General features: G+C 44.3%; 1 protein-coding gene and 1 long non-coding RNA gene across 2 annotated transcripts; one reads left to right on the top strand and one right to left on the bottom strand.

Moving 5' to 3' along the window:
* Positions 1–94: 94 nt before the first annotated feature.
* On the top strand, positions 95–4,772 carry LOC128462353 (uncharacterized). The gene is made up of 2 exons (XR_008342364.1): positions 95–986; positions 1,827–4,772. It is a non-coding gene; the product is annotated as an uncharacterized LOC128462353 (long non-coding RNA).
* Positions 2,890–16,030, bottom strand: fam83c (family with sequence similarity 83 member C). The gene is made up of 5 exons (XM_053447686.1): positions 15,281–16,030; positions 11,468–11,635; positions 11,051–11,175; positions 7,019–7,249; positions 2,890–6,484 (listed from the first exon to the last, which is right to left on the bottom strand). The coding sequence occupies exons 1-5, from the start codon at positions 15,785–15,787 to the stop codon at positions 5,755–5,757; spliced, it is 1,761 nt and encodes a 586-aa protein (XP_053303661.1). The 5' UTR covers positions 15,788–16,030; the 3' UTR covers positions 2,890–5,754.
* Positions 16,031–18,082: the final 2,052 nt, after the last annotated feature.

Here is an 18,082-nt window from a genome sequence, read left to right as displayed (position 1 = left end):
CACCCATTGGACGGTACCAGCTGTCAATCACACTGTGGTATCCCCCCCAACACACCTGATGCTTTATGGTCTGTTTGACTCTAAATGATCATAATTCACTAAATGATCATCAGCTGTTTGAAGAAGACTTGAAACTAGAGACTGAGACAGAAACTCCTGAATGTTCACTGATGTTATAAAGTGAGGAGTCGCCCCCTGCTGGTCAGAGAGAGAACACATTTCAGGGTGTGATGTGTATAAAATTGCTGAGACAGAGACTCTGAGCATCTGGAGAACGCTGGGCTGACAATACATAAGACTTCCTGAAGTTTTCACACACACGCACACACACACACACACACACACACACACACACACACACACACACACACCAGAAATAGCTCTAAGGGAGGAAATGCTGCATCCTGACGATAACATAAAGATTCACAACAAGCAGCCAAACGCTCCTGCAACGTTTACGACAAGTCAACACGACAACAACATACATATTTAATTTACATGAATTACTCATCAGGGAAGGGATGTTTTTAAAAACTGTTCACAGATCAGAGTTTCTTTATATCAGAGTTTAGAAAGATGTTTGTTCACGATGCACTCGAGTCACAGCGACACAGAAAGCATGAACTCTAGTGGACGAGGCTCAGAGATCTGCAGCTGGACGAGGTAACACAAGCTTCACTGGTCGAGTTACAAAGTCAAACACTGTCACTTACGTCAATCTGCTGGAGAGGGAGAGAGAGAGAGAGAGAGAGAGAGACAGAGAGAGAGAGAGAGAGAGAGAGAGAGAGAGAGAGAGAGAACTCCTCATCTCGCAATCATAAATCATCTCTGTGGATCTTTGCTCCTGAAGATCAGTGTTGAACAACTTAACACTACATTTCCTTCAGTATCAATAAAGTAGTCAAGCTCAGGTTGTTAATCCTCGAAAACAACGAGAAGGCTTCACTTTGAAAATATGACTCATCCAAGCTCCGCCCCCAGAACAGGTAAGCGTGCACTGACTGACAAATGCTAGAAGACAACTTTTTTGTCACTCGCTTGTTTCAGTCCATCTGTGTGTAATGAGATTTGTGAATGTGTACATGGATCCGAAAATCTGCTTTTAGAATCTGTGTGTAATCGGATTTGCAAATCTGTAAAGACAATATCCTCAAATATGTAGTTTAAGAGGTGAATCTATATGTATAATTAACCATGTTAATATGAGGTCACAGTGAATAAGAAGCGTTTCCATTATTCTTAAGCAATTTGGCAGATTGTGGGCGGGACAATTTCATTCATCAACACACCTGGCGTTCTAGTGGTTAGCTTATTCTGACAGACGTGTGACACATAAAAACAAATTGCAGAGCAGACGATTCAAACGAGCACAGAAACAACGAGAGGAGAAGAGCACAAGCGGGATCTATGTGAAAGCAAGAGATTTGAGCGAGAGCACGAGTTCTCAAGCTGAACGAGAAACAAAAGTGAAGCTGCGATCGCCAAACGTGAGGAATCGAACATAACACTTTTTTAACACTTTGTCTCAAAGAACTAAAAGACCATGTTCAACAGTTTCACTCTAAAAGTCGTGCTTTTAAAAGTAAACAAAAAAAAGGGATCCAACCAAACCTCATGCTCCTTCAATTAGACCCCGCCCCTTTACCTGGGTGGCTGAGAGAATATGACATTATCTTCTATCAGTAAAGGTCAGCACCATAGACCCGCCTCCTCCATGTTAGCAGATGGGACATGGCCCAAACTAAAAGATAAAACGTTAAATAAATGTTTGTCAAAGATGTTTCTGTCATTTCAACTCGTTCTTATCTCTCTGATGTTTGTTCAAGTGTTTCTGATCAGATCTGATCCGCTGCAGACTGTAACTGTGCAAGATGGCAGCGTTTGTCTTGAGGAGGTTTAGGACGAGGAGACACGTCGTCCATCTTTATTGACACACATGGTCGATGCCTGCTGTGGATTGGACGGATGCTGCAGTCACAGTATTAAGAGCGATGATCTATTCTCAGATCCACTGACTGTCACGCCCAGGGTTAAACCAAATAAACTAGGAAGTGGATGCAGGACACGCAGTAAAGAAAGAGACGCCTCGGAGACATGAGGTAACCAGACGTCCCCTGACTGCGCCCACATGTCAAACAACCGACCGACCGCTCTCAGCTTTCTATAATCCTCCATGTGTGAAGGTGTTGTGTGCTTGAGATCCGTGGACGGAGAGAACAACTCGTCTTGTTAAATGTCCTCCGGTGGCTCAGTGAGGACGTTTGCAGAATTTAACATCAGGGATCAACTCTCCACGCCGAGTCCACGTATGACTTCCTGTCAGGAAATCCCTCGGCCACAGCAGGAAACAATGTGACGGAATAAAAACTCCAACAGACAGAAATATGAACAATGGAGCATCCAAGAAACTGTGTCCCGAAAGAACTGGACAATCATATCACCACAGTGCATCGTTCATTCCACCCGGAGACCAAAATATCTGTTTGTGCAGGAAACAAAGACAAAACGGGAGATTTTATAGTTTAAATCTGAACTAATGTTTTCATCTGATGATGGGGACAAGTTTTTACCTCATGAAATGTCCTCCAAGTTGTTGAGACGTTCCTCTGAGAACAGACTTCAGACGTGGAGCTGGTGAATTCATCCTCTGGAGAAACGTTGTCATGAAACGATTCCAGCTTATGAACGATCTACAGCATCCAAAATGGCAGAGATCCCTTTGTTCACTGTGGGAAACGTCATATTTAAACTTAAGAATTTTCAATACTCCACAATATGGTATATTATAGAGTATATTAATATGTACAATATATTGAGCTCGAGAAACTGCCTTTGTTTTCAGTTTGGATTTTTCTAAATGTGACAAACGGGATCGTAACAGCTCCAAAATTCAACTTTTCAAGTTTTATTATATACTTAAAAGTTCTTCTTACAAATTAAGACCAACATCAACACAGAGTTCACATTCTGCAGTTAATAACAAACAGTACAAATAACAGTTTAAAGGAGTGTTTCTTTAACAATAACCCAAACAGTCAGTTCATGTGACTGTTCACAACATAATGTACTTTATACATCGTCTGGCTGATTCAGTGGATAAAAAGCTTCCAACTGAAATAAGCAGTAAACAAAATCACACACGAGAACGAAAAAATACCAAAATTATGATCACTGTCATCGGCGTTGCCCCGGTGACGACGGCTCAAGTCTGGATCCTGTATTGCTGAGAATTATTTGGAATTGAGCCAGAAAAACATCTAAAACCAAGTAATTAATACAAATAGTACAAACCTGGGTTATATAGAGTCTATATACAAATCTACACATTTAGAAAAACATATTTAGTGTTAAAAATGTACAGCACGAGGAGCCAATCCTCTGTAATAAAGAAACGAATATCAAAAGTACAATGTGTAGGATTGAGTGGCCTCTAGTGGTGAAGGTTCATATTGCAACCACCTGAACAGCCCTTCCCTTCCAGCTGCTGTAGAATCTACAGCAGCTGTCAGGTGACTGCGGCCGACACTCGATGATAAGCTCAACGACTTCGACTGATTCAATGTCGATCACGTTTTTCAGTGCACAACAATCGCAACCAGTTGACGGCACCGACAGTCCACTTCCATGTTAGCATTTAATCACGCTTAAGTTTCCCAAGTCTGTGGAATCGCAGCCAGAAATCGTTAGTTTTTTCCTCCAGTCTGCGAGTTCTCACAGACGTTGCTTCACAGACTGGGTTCACGTTACGTCTCTAAACGTAAACCATGAAACGCCTTCTTAAGAACCAGTGTTTCTGGTGTGTCCGTTCTGGGCTACCGTAGAAACATGGTGGCCTTGGTGGAAAGTTCAGTCTCGGGTGACGACTAACCCGATGACTCCGAGGCTACGTCCAGACGACTTCATTAAAACCATCTCAGTCCACGAGCGTTTTGGTTCCGTGTCAGTTTTCATCTCCGTCCATACGAACACGCTGAAAACACACGTGACCGATCACCTACACTGAGCCTGTGAGCGCCCGAGCAAACAGGAAGCTTTGGGTTGTGTAAACATGTAAACAGCTGGATCTTCTATATACAGAGTTCAAGCTTCTCAGTTTTAATTTGTGTTTTAAACGTTGTCATGTGGATACAGGTTACATCATAATTAATATTTTGTTTCATGAATCCTGCACCTTGTGAACATGAAGATTCTTTTACACAAACTTTTTATCTCATCTGCAGGAAACAACTTATTCCACTTGTGTAGCGTCAAAATGCACCGAAGAGCTTCAGGTCACATGATTACAGCTCAAGATGCAGCAGGAAGAATATTGTTTGTTCCTTGTCTGCATCTGTTAATTGAACCTTAATTAACAGACTGTTAATTAAATCCTAATTGGCAGCTATTATAAGTCACTGAAGATATTACAGTTATTAAAATGATTGTAAACCTTAAGGCAGGAAGATGAAGGCACATGTTATTATTACAAAATGATACAGGAATATTAAACCTTTAGAATAAGAAGATAGAAAAGTGTCCAATTCTTCATAATCTGTTTAATCCTCCTTCGGTTTCTGTGTGTTACGATATTAAAGACTGGAAATCAACTGGTTTACACGTTAAGTTCGTTCTGAGATCGACCGTCTGTCGAGGAAAAAGCTGCTTCGCAAATCTGCTCTTTAAACGTTTCTTTTTCGCGCCCAAAGCAAAAAAACTCAAACTTTTAACACAGTTTTATCAGAAGTTTGAGATTTCTGAAGTATGACGACCACACGAGGAAGAAACGTCAGTAACATTTGAACTTTATGATTTTGTGAGTTGGTAAGAAACTGATCGTATGTGAAGCTACTTCATTATTCCTCGTTTCAAGGACAAACTCTCAATCACTGTCGCAAGGTTTGTTGTTCTTATAAAACTGTTTACTCTGCGCTGCCCTCTAGTGGAGGAACTGCTTAAGAACCATTCGAACATAACGGCCACAGTATGTGAGCAGAGAAGTTTGAATCAGACTTTTCTTTTCGTACGTAAAGAGTTAGCGTCTCTAAGGGCCTGAGGTTTCTTTTCACATTTTAATTTATTTGTTTCTTTCTGAATCTTCTTCTTGTCGGTTATAATCTCTCCACATGTAACATTCACTGTTTAAAATTAATTCGTTAATAGATTTTTTACAAATTGGTTTTATGAAGTGAAGCCAAATCATCTTAATCGCCCCCTGGTGGCTGACTGCAGTATATGTCATAAACCCCACCTCCTCCATGTTAGCAGATGAGACCAAACTAAAAAAATCAAAGTAGACGAACATCAAAGATGTTTCTCTCATTTCAGTTTGTTCAAGTTTCTGCTCAGTTTGGTTTTATTTAGTTATTTAATGATATAAAAACCGGCTGAGAAGACATGACTGACAGCTGACACTGACTCCTGATTGAATGATTGACAGCTGACACTGACTCCTGATTGAATGATTGACAGCTGAGACGGACTCCTGATTGGATGAGAGTGTATCAACAGGACCTCGATATGTCATGTGTGGTATTTGTGTGTTTTGTGAGTCTCATCACTTCTGTACTTGTCGTCACGACAGGAATCAGGTGAAACTCTGTAATGGCTTGATTTCCACCAGGCATCATCAGAACTGTGGAAGCAGAAGAGAAACTGACATAATTCAAAAACACGTCCACGGAGACGTTTGTCCTGGTGGTGACGTGACCAGACTCCAGAGGTCAGAGGTCAGAGGTCAGAGGAGGAGAACGTTCAACATCTGGACGGCCTCTCGCTTCAGTTGGAGCTCTTGAGCTCGAAGCGGCTGTACACCTGCTTGGACTTCATCTGGTTGTAATGGTTCACCAGGTCCAGTTTGCTGTGGCCCAGCGTCATGCGCTTCTGGTCCTGCCGGCTCATCAGAGCCTCTGGAGAGGGGGGGGGAGGCGGGCTCTGCTGGCTCTCAGGCTCCGGTGGAGAGAGGTCCGGCCCCCCCCAGGGCGACGAGCTGTGAGGGGACGGGGACCTCCACAGTTTGTTGAGGGCTCTCTGCTTGAGGGTGGGTTTGCTGTCGTTGACCGGGGACGGGGTCTGGGTCCTGGGGGTCAGGCCTGAGGTGGGGGGGCCGTGGAACATGCTGGGTTTGTGGTCGTACAGACCCAGGGCCTGGAGCTTGGAGGAAGTGCCGCTGATGTTCGACCTCATGACGTCCACCGCACTGGGCTTGTTCCACTCGATGCCCATTGGCTGCCCAAAGGTCGGCGAGGGTCGCTCAGGAACTGGGATGTGATTGGCCGCTCCGTTAGCAGACACCCGCGGTCCTGGTGGCAGGACATGTGCCTGGTCTCCCCCCCCACCCCCTCCCCTCCTCTCAGGGCTGAGGCGAGAGTTGCTGTTGGTCTCCTTCTTGTCGTGACCTTGAGTGACCTTATAGGAGGCGTTGGTCATTCCAGGCGCCACCTTCACACTGGAGACACTGTTACTGGATTGGCTGCTGGAGTGTTCAGAACACACTCTGTCCCTCTGCCTGAAGGAGGAGAGAAAGTTACAATTAGAGTCCTGAACATTCTTTAAATTTAGGTCCTAACTGTTTTCTAATCTGGAATCTCAACAGATTATTATGGTCTGTCCACCAGCGAAACATTTCTGTATAAATGAACAAACTGCTTTGACTTTTTCCACTTCAAATAGTTTCTAAGTTTAATTCGTTCCAAAGCATGATGTCTAAGAGTCAGTCGTTGTGGAGCAGCAGTGAGGGATGATGGGAGTTGTAGTCTTCTTCCTTCAGGTTTTTATCTGAATCCTCCTCAAACACAAGCAGCTGATTCACTCCAGTAAAACCAGTGAACAAAGCAGCTTCATGTTAAAACTCTGTTTCTCTGACTCGTCTCTGATTGGCTGAGAGTCGAGCTGCCACTGACGACTAAAATCTGCTTCAAATAAAGAGTTAAAAACCAACAAGATATAAAAAGTGTATCATAAAGTCACTTTTGACTCTTCAGACACACAACACGACACACAGAGGGGATATGACGCCAGCAGCAGGACTCCAGTGTTGTACCTGTCAGCGGTTAGATCCAGCCCCATGACCGGGCCGGGCCCCAGGCCGGGGGCCATCATGGCCTGGTAGGACGGGTAGTAGGGCATCCCCTCGTCCTCTGGGTTGTAGAAGCAGTCGACGATCTGCGAGTCTGCGTACAGGCAGCGGAACTCCCGGTCGAAGCTGTCGGCGATGCGCCCTGAGAAGTGCATCACCATGTTGCTGTGCACCTGAGCCGACAGCCAGGTGAAACTGGAGAGGAGACAGAGAGCAGGGGGCGGACATGTTGTCAGAGTGCGGAGGCAGTGAGAGGTAGAACCAGGGAACCTGCAGAGCCGTGAGTTTTACCTGCAGCAAGTTCTAGTGAATGAAATGTAAAACCCATCAAACAACAAACAAGCCAGCGGAGGAAACCGAGGATTCTAGATTCAGACGATGAGGAACCAAACAAGTCCAAGGAGATATTCAGAATATAAATAATGTTCAATATCCAGAAACAGAAGATCAGCAGCTTGGTGACTGCAGAACTTTCCGGCTCAACGGAAACTGTACACTGTAGCTAAAGATGAACGATGCACCTCCACCTCCTCCTGAGAGGAAGTGAAGATGAATTCACAAGACACATTCCACGAGTTTCACTGAAGTTAAGGGAATTCTCTCCAGGTTGTTCCCGAGACATTAACAGGACGGATGACAGCCTCCTGCCTCTGGCCACTAGGGGTCGCATCATGCCTCTCGCATGTTCCTCTACGTTCTCTGAGCTAGTTTTTTTAAAAGAAGTTAAACTCGACATTAAAACACGATCCCTGCTTCTACAACATGTTCTCTGCCTGGTTTATGATACAATCTGGAAACGTTACTGATCAGAAAACAAGAGGAACGTTTCTCAGGTTGAAATGAAGAACTATGTGGAGACGTGTTTTAGATTCATTCTGTCCCCTCAGGACAGTTTGCAGATTTCCCTCCAACTTGTCTCGACTCAGCAGCTTCTCAGAATCTCCATAAAGAACAAGACGCTGATCCTCGGAGCGTTAGAGACATTCTTCAGTGAGCGTCTCTGTGACAGTGAGTGTGTTTCCCAGCAGCTGGAAACCTGCAGGACGGCTTCACTCAGAGCGACGCCTCCTTCACACAAACCATAAATCAATCATAATGTCAGTATGAATCGCCGGGGGCCGAGGTCGAGAGGGCGTCCATTTAGCCACGCCCTCAGACAAACATGCAAAGGTCAATTCAGTTAGAACCTGAAACAAATGGATTCTGTTTTTAAACCTGCACTAGACCCAGTATCAAACACAAACTGCTGGTCTGGAGTCAGTTTCAGAAGTTTTGTCACAAAGTCTTGACAGTTGCTGGTGATGTTTGCTCACAGGAGGAGTTATAGGTTTTAATATACATAAACAAACACTGATAATGAGGTCGTTTTATGTATTTAAAGAGTTAAGTTAACAAATGATCCACTTTCTTTTTCTATTACTGAGATATCTCTGCCTCAGTGCGTCACCCGCTTCTCAAATAAACGAATCTGATGCCGCGACTCGGGCACGGCCCGGGGTCAGAAGGTGACGCTGCAGTTTGTGCTCAGGTGATGAAGCCTGGTCACACCTCGCCCTTCATTCCAGTGGCAGCAGCACAGTTTGATGTCTGTCACGACACACCTGACACCACACCCCACTACACACCCCGCTGCATGCAGACTCACTTCACTGGTAACATGTGCTTTTCAGAAATGATCAAAATGTTAATCCTTGTTTTAAAATGACTACCTCTGAGTCCATCTGTACCAATCAATTTGTATCATTTAAATGTTTCACCTACTGTCTCTGGCATGACCTTGTGAATTTGGGGAACTTTGTGAACCTGCACTGGATAAATACAGTTTCTTACATTTGAACTCTGAACAGGAGAAAACACTGACACAGGAAAACAATCAGTGGAAGGAATTTGACGTGAACGAGGGAGAAGAGCCGTTTTCACACCTGCACTGAAGTTCTGACATGTTCCTGACATGTTCCTCACATGTTCTGCAGATTCTATATGTGAGAACAAATGTCTGAGTCAGTGTCTCTGGACATTTCTAAAACTGTTCCTGCAGCCTCCTAGTAAAATGTCCTGAAGCGTCCCAGAGAGCGAGTGGACGTGTTGATGAGGTTTCTAACACGTGACGGACGTGAAACTGGAAGAACACAAACATCTCAGGATGAAGAAGAGGAGCCGGACATGTAGAAGACGAAGACGTCAACATGGAAACACGAGGAGATTCCAGATCTTCTGGTGATGAGGGCCAATCCGGTGTGGATGAGCTGTAAACAACAACACTGATCTTTCCACAGCAGAGTTTACACGTCATGTCCCGCCTCCTGCTGCTCTACAGGCTCCGCCCCTCTACCCAGGCCCCGCCCCTCGGCTTGATGTTCCCACATGTTTCTGTTTGAATGAGTCAGAACCAACAACCTGCTGCTGCTTCACAAACACCAACTACACAACATGTTTCAGGACAGTCACTGAAACCAAAGCCTAAAACGTGACATAGTAAAAGAGGTTTGTGAGTTGTAAGAGGTTTACAGAGAGTTATAATTACACCAAGAAGGAGAGTGACAAACACACGATCATTATCATCCACACTCCCTGTCTGTGACACTAGGTTGTTACAAATCCCCAGAGTTTTACAGCAGTGTGTGTCTGGCACAGGGCAGACACACACACACACACACACACACTGGCTCCCTATGGGAATAAGGTGCAAACAGCAAAACAAAATGGAGCCGAGTCAGCGACAGTTACTCTCTGATTCTCAGCTCCTCTTTTAAATTCACTCTTTGTTTCAGCTCCGGTTTCAAGCTGCAACAATCTCTCCTTCGAGTTCCAGTCGACTCACAAACTGGTGATGATGGATTCAAGGCTTCAGACCCGTGTTGAGAAAGAATCTCCAGTTTCCATCGCCTGAGATTCCAGATTTGGATGCTTTGGTCAGATATGAGAGTAAAAGTTAATAAATGAGAGAAATGAATGTGTCGTGAGAAACTCGGAGCGTTTTAGAAACTGTGTTCTGACACATAAAGGAATCTCCTGCCGGTCTGTTCGTGTTCCTCCTTCACCGCTCACATGATCGACTTGGGACAAACTGTTCTCGAGAACACATCCAGAGAGAAACATGCAACGATCGGCCGTCGTTCTCTGCTGCATTTAACCACAGAAACATATTTCATGATGTTTTATGTTCTCCAATTATGACAATACCACTTTTTGTTGATGTCTGTTTTGTGGTATTCTCAAACTGGTGCATTTTCAAACAGCTCTGCTCGTCCCTGGATGCAAAGCATCACTTTGTTTAAGAGCACGAGCCCACGGGGAGTTTTACACCGATTATGGTTCATCGAACGTTTGAAATGATAATTTTATTGGATCTTTACTGAAAACAGAGTAAAAGACCCTTGAACAGCAAAAAAGAGAAAAGTGAAAAAGAGAAATAACTTTGTTGTTGTAAAGAATGAGTGAAATAATATGAGTGATGTTGTTGTGTACTGAAATCCACTCTAAAGGAGGCGTTCGACTCGCAGCCAGAGTTCACAGGTGAAACACATCAGCTCCTCCTCCTCCAGCTTGTCACACATCTTATCTACGCACACATGAACAAACTCATGCTGAGGCCGACTGGCTTCCTCCTGCAATCCACCACCGGGCGGATGCAAAGCTAATGTCAGACGGCTGAATGTGAGCCGGCTCTGTCAACACCTGTTCTTATTTTCACACGTGTTTTCACTGCAACTGTCTGAGTGTCTCTTTGTCTCTTTGTCTCTTTATGTGTTTGCTGTCTCATGACGGAAGAATCCACCGACGCACATTGATAATATCTGGATATGAACAGATAATCTCACAAGTATTGAGGGGGTTAAGGCCAGACGCCATTTTGACCCGGATTTAAAATGGACGACACATTTCCTCTTCCTCGGATTCTGCCATCATCAGACATGGACGTCTTTTGGAGTCAAAGTTCCTGTTTCCTGTGTGTGTGTCTGTGTGTGTGTGTGTGTCTGTGTGTTCCTTTCTGACCTGTAGGACCCTGCGATGACCTCTTCACAGTCAATGATCATGAACTTCTCCAGGACCTGACCGGAGAACTTCTTGCCACTCTTGGTGCAGTAAGTGTCTCCGCACACACTGCGGACACGCATGTTCTGCACACAAACACAACATTTCACTGTTAACAACATGTACACACAAACACACGTAAAAACACAAGCTACAAATTCCTCCTCAGAGAACAAGAAGTTAGAAAACACGAGTCTAATAAAAATACAAACAAGGTACAACAAGCAAACATGCAGCAACACAAACAGGTCGGGGCTAATAGAGTGTGAGAGCGGGGTCTCGAGTGAGAGCAGGGTCTCGAGTGAGAGCGGGGTCTCGAGTGAGAGCAGGGTCTCGAGCGAGAGCACCTCAGACTCTGAAGGTGTGGCCTCTACTTACACTCAGGTGAGAGTTCTGGATGTCCAGCGCCGAGCACATGTCCGTGAAGTAGCCGAGCTTCTTCTCGTCCAGCAGGATGTAGACGGGGACCTTGCGTTTGTTGGACGCCTCCATGAGGTCACAGAGAAGGTCAACGTCCGTAAACACGTCCATGACCACGGCTATCACCTGGAGCAGGAGGACACGAGGGACAAGAGAGTGTCAACGTCCTCACAGCACAGAGACACACGTGTCCCCTATAAATACGTTTGAGGAAAGATTAGATTTCTGATCTGTGGACGGAAATGATTGTGGACTGATATGATTGTGAAGATATATAATTCATATTTGTATAATTCGCTTTACACTGCATGTTTAATTATTTGATACTTTTTGACAGATTTTTATTTGTACTCTTCCTTTGCTGCTGTAACAGAACATCATTTGTTAATTTTCTATTGATGGAAAAAGTATCTCATTGTTACTTGAAGTGGGAAAAATTATACGAGAATAAAGCTGAAATACATTTTCTCTGGGCTTAACATTAAGTGGTTGACCAATCACAACAGAGTGGAGCAGCTGGCCAATCAGAGACTGGGCTTTTTCCGGAGGGGGGTCTCAAAGAGACAGAGGCTGAAGAGAGGAGCTGCAGCGATGGACAGGCTGAGGACAGTTTTCTGAACATTAGAGCATGAAAACATTTTACACTCATAATAAAAGTGATCGACCTGAATATGAGCAGAATTTCTCTCCTTTGATGTTTCGCAGCAAAACACCAGAGCAGGTTCCTCACATGTGGAAAAGCTACTTGGCAACAAACCGGATTTTGATTCACAAAGTTTCCTGAGTTTTACAACTAAGCCTGATGAACCTGTTTCGGGCCCCGGGGCCAAACCTTAGCTGTTGGTCCCTGGAGCCTCCGAGATCCCTCAGCGCACAAACACACAAAGCAGCAAACCGCACAACAGACTCACAAACAGGCAGCAGCTGCATGTTCAGGTGTTGATACGTTAATCTGGACAATCTACACTTTTAAACCAAATATGAACTGAACAACTATCTCAATAAAAGTTTAAACAAACAATCTAGTAGCACTTACATGTCACTAGCTTATCGCTCTTTGGCTTTCTGGATTCTTGTTGTTCTGGTTTGTTCCTCGTGGTTGATGCACTTATTGTCTCTTTGGATAAAAGCTTCAGCTAAATTAAATGTAATCTTCAGAATCCAGTGGATATTTGATTTTATATAATAATAATATACAAACTCAGATTTACTCTGTTGTTTTAGATATTTGTTTTGATATTTTTTGCCAACAATTCACAATTCCATAATCAAGATTCTTTATCTTTCTTTATATGAATCATCTTTTGGTCAATTTCCTGTTAAATATTGTGTTGAGATTTAATGGAGTAAAAATGTGTCAGTGTCCAGGTGCAAAAAAACTGAATTAAAGAGGCTTTTTAAACATTTGAATTGTGATTAAAATGATCTCTTTTACATTTTGAATATCTGTAATATAGCATATATTCATTTTTTCCCTCTGCTACTAATATATGTCCAATTTTCACTTTTTTTCTAATACACAACCTGTGTTTGAGATTGTCAGTATTTCATTTTGTGATATGTGGGTTCAGTTTTCCTTCAAGACTTTCTACAACATCCAACGTGTATTTTTACATTTCCTCTCTGTATTTGTGTTGTGAAATAAACTAAATTATTATTCTTGGTCGCACAAACTTGTAAGAAATACATTTTCCAAACTGACACAGAACAAACCCGGGGCCCCTGGAGACTTAGACCTCCAGGGGCCCCGGGTTTATAATATACAAATAGTAAATATCTAATTTTACATAAACTCTTCATTTGCACTGGTGAGAAAAAAAGAGTTACGTTGAAATGAATTCAATTTAAATATGTTTCTACAAAAGAGAATATTATTTATTAATTAGTCACCAGTTTGTATTTTTCAATTAAAAACATGTTCTGATTATCATGTCATTTTCTAAATTTGTGTCATTTATTCTATTTATGTATTTTATTATAATGAATATGATTTATTTGATCTTTCTTGACTTTAATATATTTTATAATTATTATTTTGAAAGTCTTCTACTTAAATAAAGTTGAATCCTGTTTTATATTATTTCTATGTCAGTGAAAATACAGTTGATATAATTATTGTTATTATTACTATGTGAGAGTCACAGGATGATTGTGACGAGCACAGAAGTGGAACAAACATCTGTGGGGACCAGCAGCCGTCCCTCAGCCGTCCCCCAGCCGCCGTGTCCACAGACTGACGCACTGCATTCTGGGTCATTTGATCCAGAGACGTGCTGACTCAGCAGAAACGTGAGAAAGGGGTCAGCGTGAACAGGTCCGACAGAAAAGCTTTTCACTCAGGATCCGAGGGACGGAGACGCTTCCTCTTTCACCAGCCACGACTCAACTCATAAAACAAGTCTATAGTAATATGTGTTTAGATACAACTCATGAGCCACATGTTCCACGGTGTGTGTCTGTGTTGTGTGATCACGATACAAACTCATCATTTACAGTCAGGAGCTCAACGTTTACAAGCATCAGCTGAAGTTAATGATTACACATCAGCTGCTTTCAAGGGACTGAATCCCAACGGTCCCAACGGTCCCCTGTGTCCGTGGGGACAACAGAGACACAGGTGGACTTCAGAGACACACAAAACAGCCACAAAGACACAAAACAAACGTGACAAGGACTGCAAGGAGACACACAAACAACCACAAAGAGACAGAAAAGAACAACATGTAAACCGACACAGAGACGACCACAGTGAGTGTCTCAGTCCGGGGGTCTGAACATGTCCGTCCCCAGGGGCCCACTGTCCTCCTGTCCATTATCTGACAGGACGTTATCGGATCTGAGATCAGCTGCTACACGTGACAGAGCAGTCATTGGACTGTGAGGACAAAACGTCAGGACAGACGTGAGGACAAACGTGAGGACAGACGTGAGGAGACAGACGTGAGGACAGACGTGAGGACAGACCAGGAGGACAGACCAGGAGGACAGACCAGGAGGACAGACCAGGAGGACAGACCAGGAGGAAAGGTCCTGGGGTAGAACGTACGAAGTCGACTGATGGACACATGAAAGACAGTCCACAGACAGGAAGAGACACGATGTCCTCATCATGGTGTTTGACAGGATAATGATTTATGTCACAGGAAGTAAAGATCCTGTCTGAACAAGTTCATCGTTTAAAATACTCTGATGATAATAAGTCAAGTTCAGTTTGTTTATGGTTTAACTCACACAAGGACCTGACCTCAGATCAGAACATTAATCAGATCTGATCAAACTGAACCTGGACAAACTGTTTTTAATCTCAACAAGTGGAACAAACGTGTTTGTTATTGTCGGTGAATATGAGACATATTTAATAATGTCTTTTCTTTTTGTCTTGTGTCACTTTAACAGTTTATGATGCTTTTTATATGTGAACCTTTGAGCTGCCTCGTTGTTCACGTGTATTATGTAATACACTTCATTATATATTATAATGTATTCAATATTATTACAAATCCCAGTTTGTCTCCTAACCAGGAGAGACGTCCTCTGTTCTTCACCCTCTACCAGGTGGAGAAGGTGGAGACCTCAGAGACACGTGAGGATCCGTCTCCCATGTCCTACACTTCATTATATATCATTATGTATTTAATATTATTATAGATTATTATCACATTGTGTCACTTCATTATCATTATGTATTAAACATGATTATTTATTAAGGATGCTCCTGTGTTGTCCCGCAGTGCGGGGACCTCGGGGCGCGCAGGCCGGTCCGGGTCTCACCTTCTTGGCCTTGTGGATCAGGGACCGGACCAGGTCCTTCATGTTGTGGGACTTGTCCCTCTGGAAGTAGATGTGAGTCTCCGACGGGCCGAACCTCGCCGGGGATTCGGGCCAGCCGAGCTCCAGCATCGGGGGCTCCTCGTCGGACATCATGGGGAAGTAGGTCCCGGAGGTGAGCTGGGACACCACGTCCGCGTCCCCGAAGTCCCGCTCGTTGGAGCCGTGGGTGTCCGGGCCGCAGGTCTTGGCCGTGTGCTGCCCGATGTAGCGGATCTCCTGCGGGGAGAGGAAGCCGAGCTCCCGCTCCTCGGTCAGCACCCGGCGGTACTCCTTCTCCCCGAGCTCCAGCAGCGCGTCCGTGGCCAGGCGGGCCGCCTCGTTGTGGCTGAGCTCCAGCGAGGAGGACACCTGCCGCCACGGGTTCTTCACCTCCTCCAGCCGGGACGCCAGCTTCCCCAGCGGCTTCCTGCCGCCGGAGCTGGGCCGGAGCGCCTCCGAGCTCATCATGGTGCTTCCGTCGCGGGTTCTAACAGGACATCCCGAGGGTTCGACCCGAGGAAGCGCGGGTCCGAGCGGGACTCGACCTGAGGAGGGATTCAGATATCAGCCCGACGGTCAGCGGAGGGTCTGGGTCCTGGTCCCGGGAGAGGAGCTCAGAGTCCGGGGCAACTGCAGCGGAAGCTCCGAGGGACAGCAATGGTCCCAACTTCTCTAATTCCACACAGTGTGTGTGTGCGTGCGTGTGTGTGTGAGTGCGCGTGCTCACCTGTTGCTACCTGTTCTGTCATTGGTCATTGTCATTGCTCAGGCTCCTCCCCCTCCTCGCGTCACTCTGTTGTCTAGCCAACCAGCTCACAACACGGAAGTCCCCCTCTGGTCAGATACTTCAAAATAAAACCATAATAATAATAATCATAATAAAAGAGTAGAAGCAGAGAGACGGAGACACGTGGTTTAGAGACGGAGGCGTGTTTAGTTTAATCCTGTGTTCAAAGAAATATGTTGTGTTCAAATTCAGGTTGATCATTTTAATAAGTGTAAAATGTTTCCATGTTCTAATGTTCAGAAACTTCTCTGTCCTGTGACTGTTTGCTGCTGCTCCTCTCTTCAGCCTCTGTCTCTAACACTTGGTTTGACCTCCTTCTCTTACTCTAAAAACTTAAATCAGTTATTACTTGTGTCCTGGTTTGACTTCAGTACAGTTTATTAAAGATAATTTATTGAAGGTGTAAAAGTCATTTTTATGACCTGCTCCACATGAACACTGCCACAGGGTCCTCATGGTTAATCAGACAAGATGTTCAAGGGTCAGAGGTCAGAGAAAGACTGCTGCTTGTGTGGATAAGCACACACACACACACACACACACACACACACACACACACACACACACACACACACCTCCATCTGCCACACAGGGATCAAGTCATTACGACAGATTACTGCAGATTACAGCAGCACAAGTTGTAACAAAGTTTGAAAACGTTTCCACGGAATCTGACGATCAATTAAAATTTATTAATCAGGATTTCTCAGGAAAATCGTGCAACGTGGATTTCCTGAGCCAGAGAGGCAGAGAGACAGAGAGAGAGAGAGAGAGAGAGAGAGAGAGAGAGAGAGAGAGAGAGAGAGTCAGAGAGAGACAGAGAGAGAGAGAGAGAGAGAGACAGACAATCAGAGAGTCAGAGAGAGACAGAGAGAAAGAGAGAGAGACAGACAGTCAGAGAGTCAGAGAGAGACAGAGAGAGAGAGAGAGAGAGAGAGAGAGAGAGACAGAGAGTCAGAGAGAGACAGAGAGAAAGAGAGAGAGACAGACAATCAGAGAGACAGAGAGTGACAGACAGAGGGATTCATAGTCTCTGCTCCAACAGGATGAAGAATAAATTAAAAGACGAATCCAGGACGTGTCTGGTTCGTCTCTGTGTTGTTGTGGAGGTGAAACTGTCCCTGTGTCCTGACACTCATAAAACCAAAACCTCGATTAGCATCATGCTAACACGTAGAGCATCATGCTAACGCGTAGAGCAGCATGCTAGCACGTAGAGCATCATGCTAACACGTAGAGCATCATGCTAACGCGTAGAGCAGCATGCTAGCACGTAGAGCATCATGCTAACACGTAGAGCATCATGCTAACACGTAGAGCAGAATCACCACAGAACACAAACCAGCTCCGTTACAGAGGAAGCAGATCTGCAGCTTCTGCATTCTGACGATCAGCTGGACAAACTACTCTCATGTTAACACGTGAAATATGTTAATAATTCCACAGCTGCAAATTTTAACCAAATTGATTTGAGATGAGAAGTCGTTCCAACCTGCTAATCACAGGTGATGTTATGACTTAGGAGCTGATCTCTATTAGTAAATGACATAATAATCATGAATAAGATGAAAAGCAAACAAGCTCTTTATAACCGGGGCCTTATTTAAATGTGTTATCAGCGGTTCAGTGCAGGAAGGACTGAGGAAGGTAAATAACGTCCCAACAGGTCCTAAACATCCGTGTTCATAACAACATGTGACTTCATGTTGAAGGAGTTCCACTGGCCCGGCAGGTTGTGTCTTTATCTACTGGCTGATAACAGCAGTCAAAGCTGGTGCTGCTCTGCCTGTAACTGGAAGTAGGTCACAGGGAGTTTGAACGGCACGGAGGGACAATATTTACACAAAGGACACAACTTACTTTCTGTGTAATTTCAACAGAGTGTTCATGTGATTATTCCAGTTGTGTTGTTTCAGATCATTGAAGCTGCGCTGGTCAAACTGGAGCTTTCTGCTTTTTAACATCTTTTACTGTGA

The sequence above is a fragment of the Pleuronectes platessa genome, chromosome 2 (genome assembly GCF_947347685.1).
Source record: "Pleuronectes platessa chromosome 2, fPlePla1.1, whole genome shotgun sequence".
Classification (NCBI taxonomy): domain Eukaryota; kingdom Metazoa; phylum Chordata; class Actinopteri; order Pleuronectiformes; family Pleuronectidae; genus Pleuronectes; species Pleuronectes platessa.
This window is presented reverse-complemented; position numbering and strand designations above follow the sequence as displayed.

What these genes read in the sequence shown, in the direction of transcription:
- fam83c (XM_053447686.1), bottom strand. Translation starts at nt 15,787, where the DNA reads ATGATGAGCTCGGAGGCGCTCCGGCCCAGCTCCGGCGGCAGGAAGCCG. An exon ending in TCCAGAACTCTCACCTGAGT is followed by an intron (nt 11,176 to 11,467) that starts GTAAGTAGAGGC and finishes GTTTGTGTGCAG; the next exon opens with AACATGCGTGTCCGCAGTGT. An exon ending in GTCATCGCAGGGTCCTACAG is followed by an intron (nt 7,250 to 11,050) that starts GTCAGAAAGGAA and finishes TCTCCTCTCCAG; the next exon opens with TTTCACCTGGCTGTCGGCTC.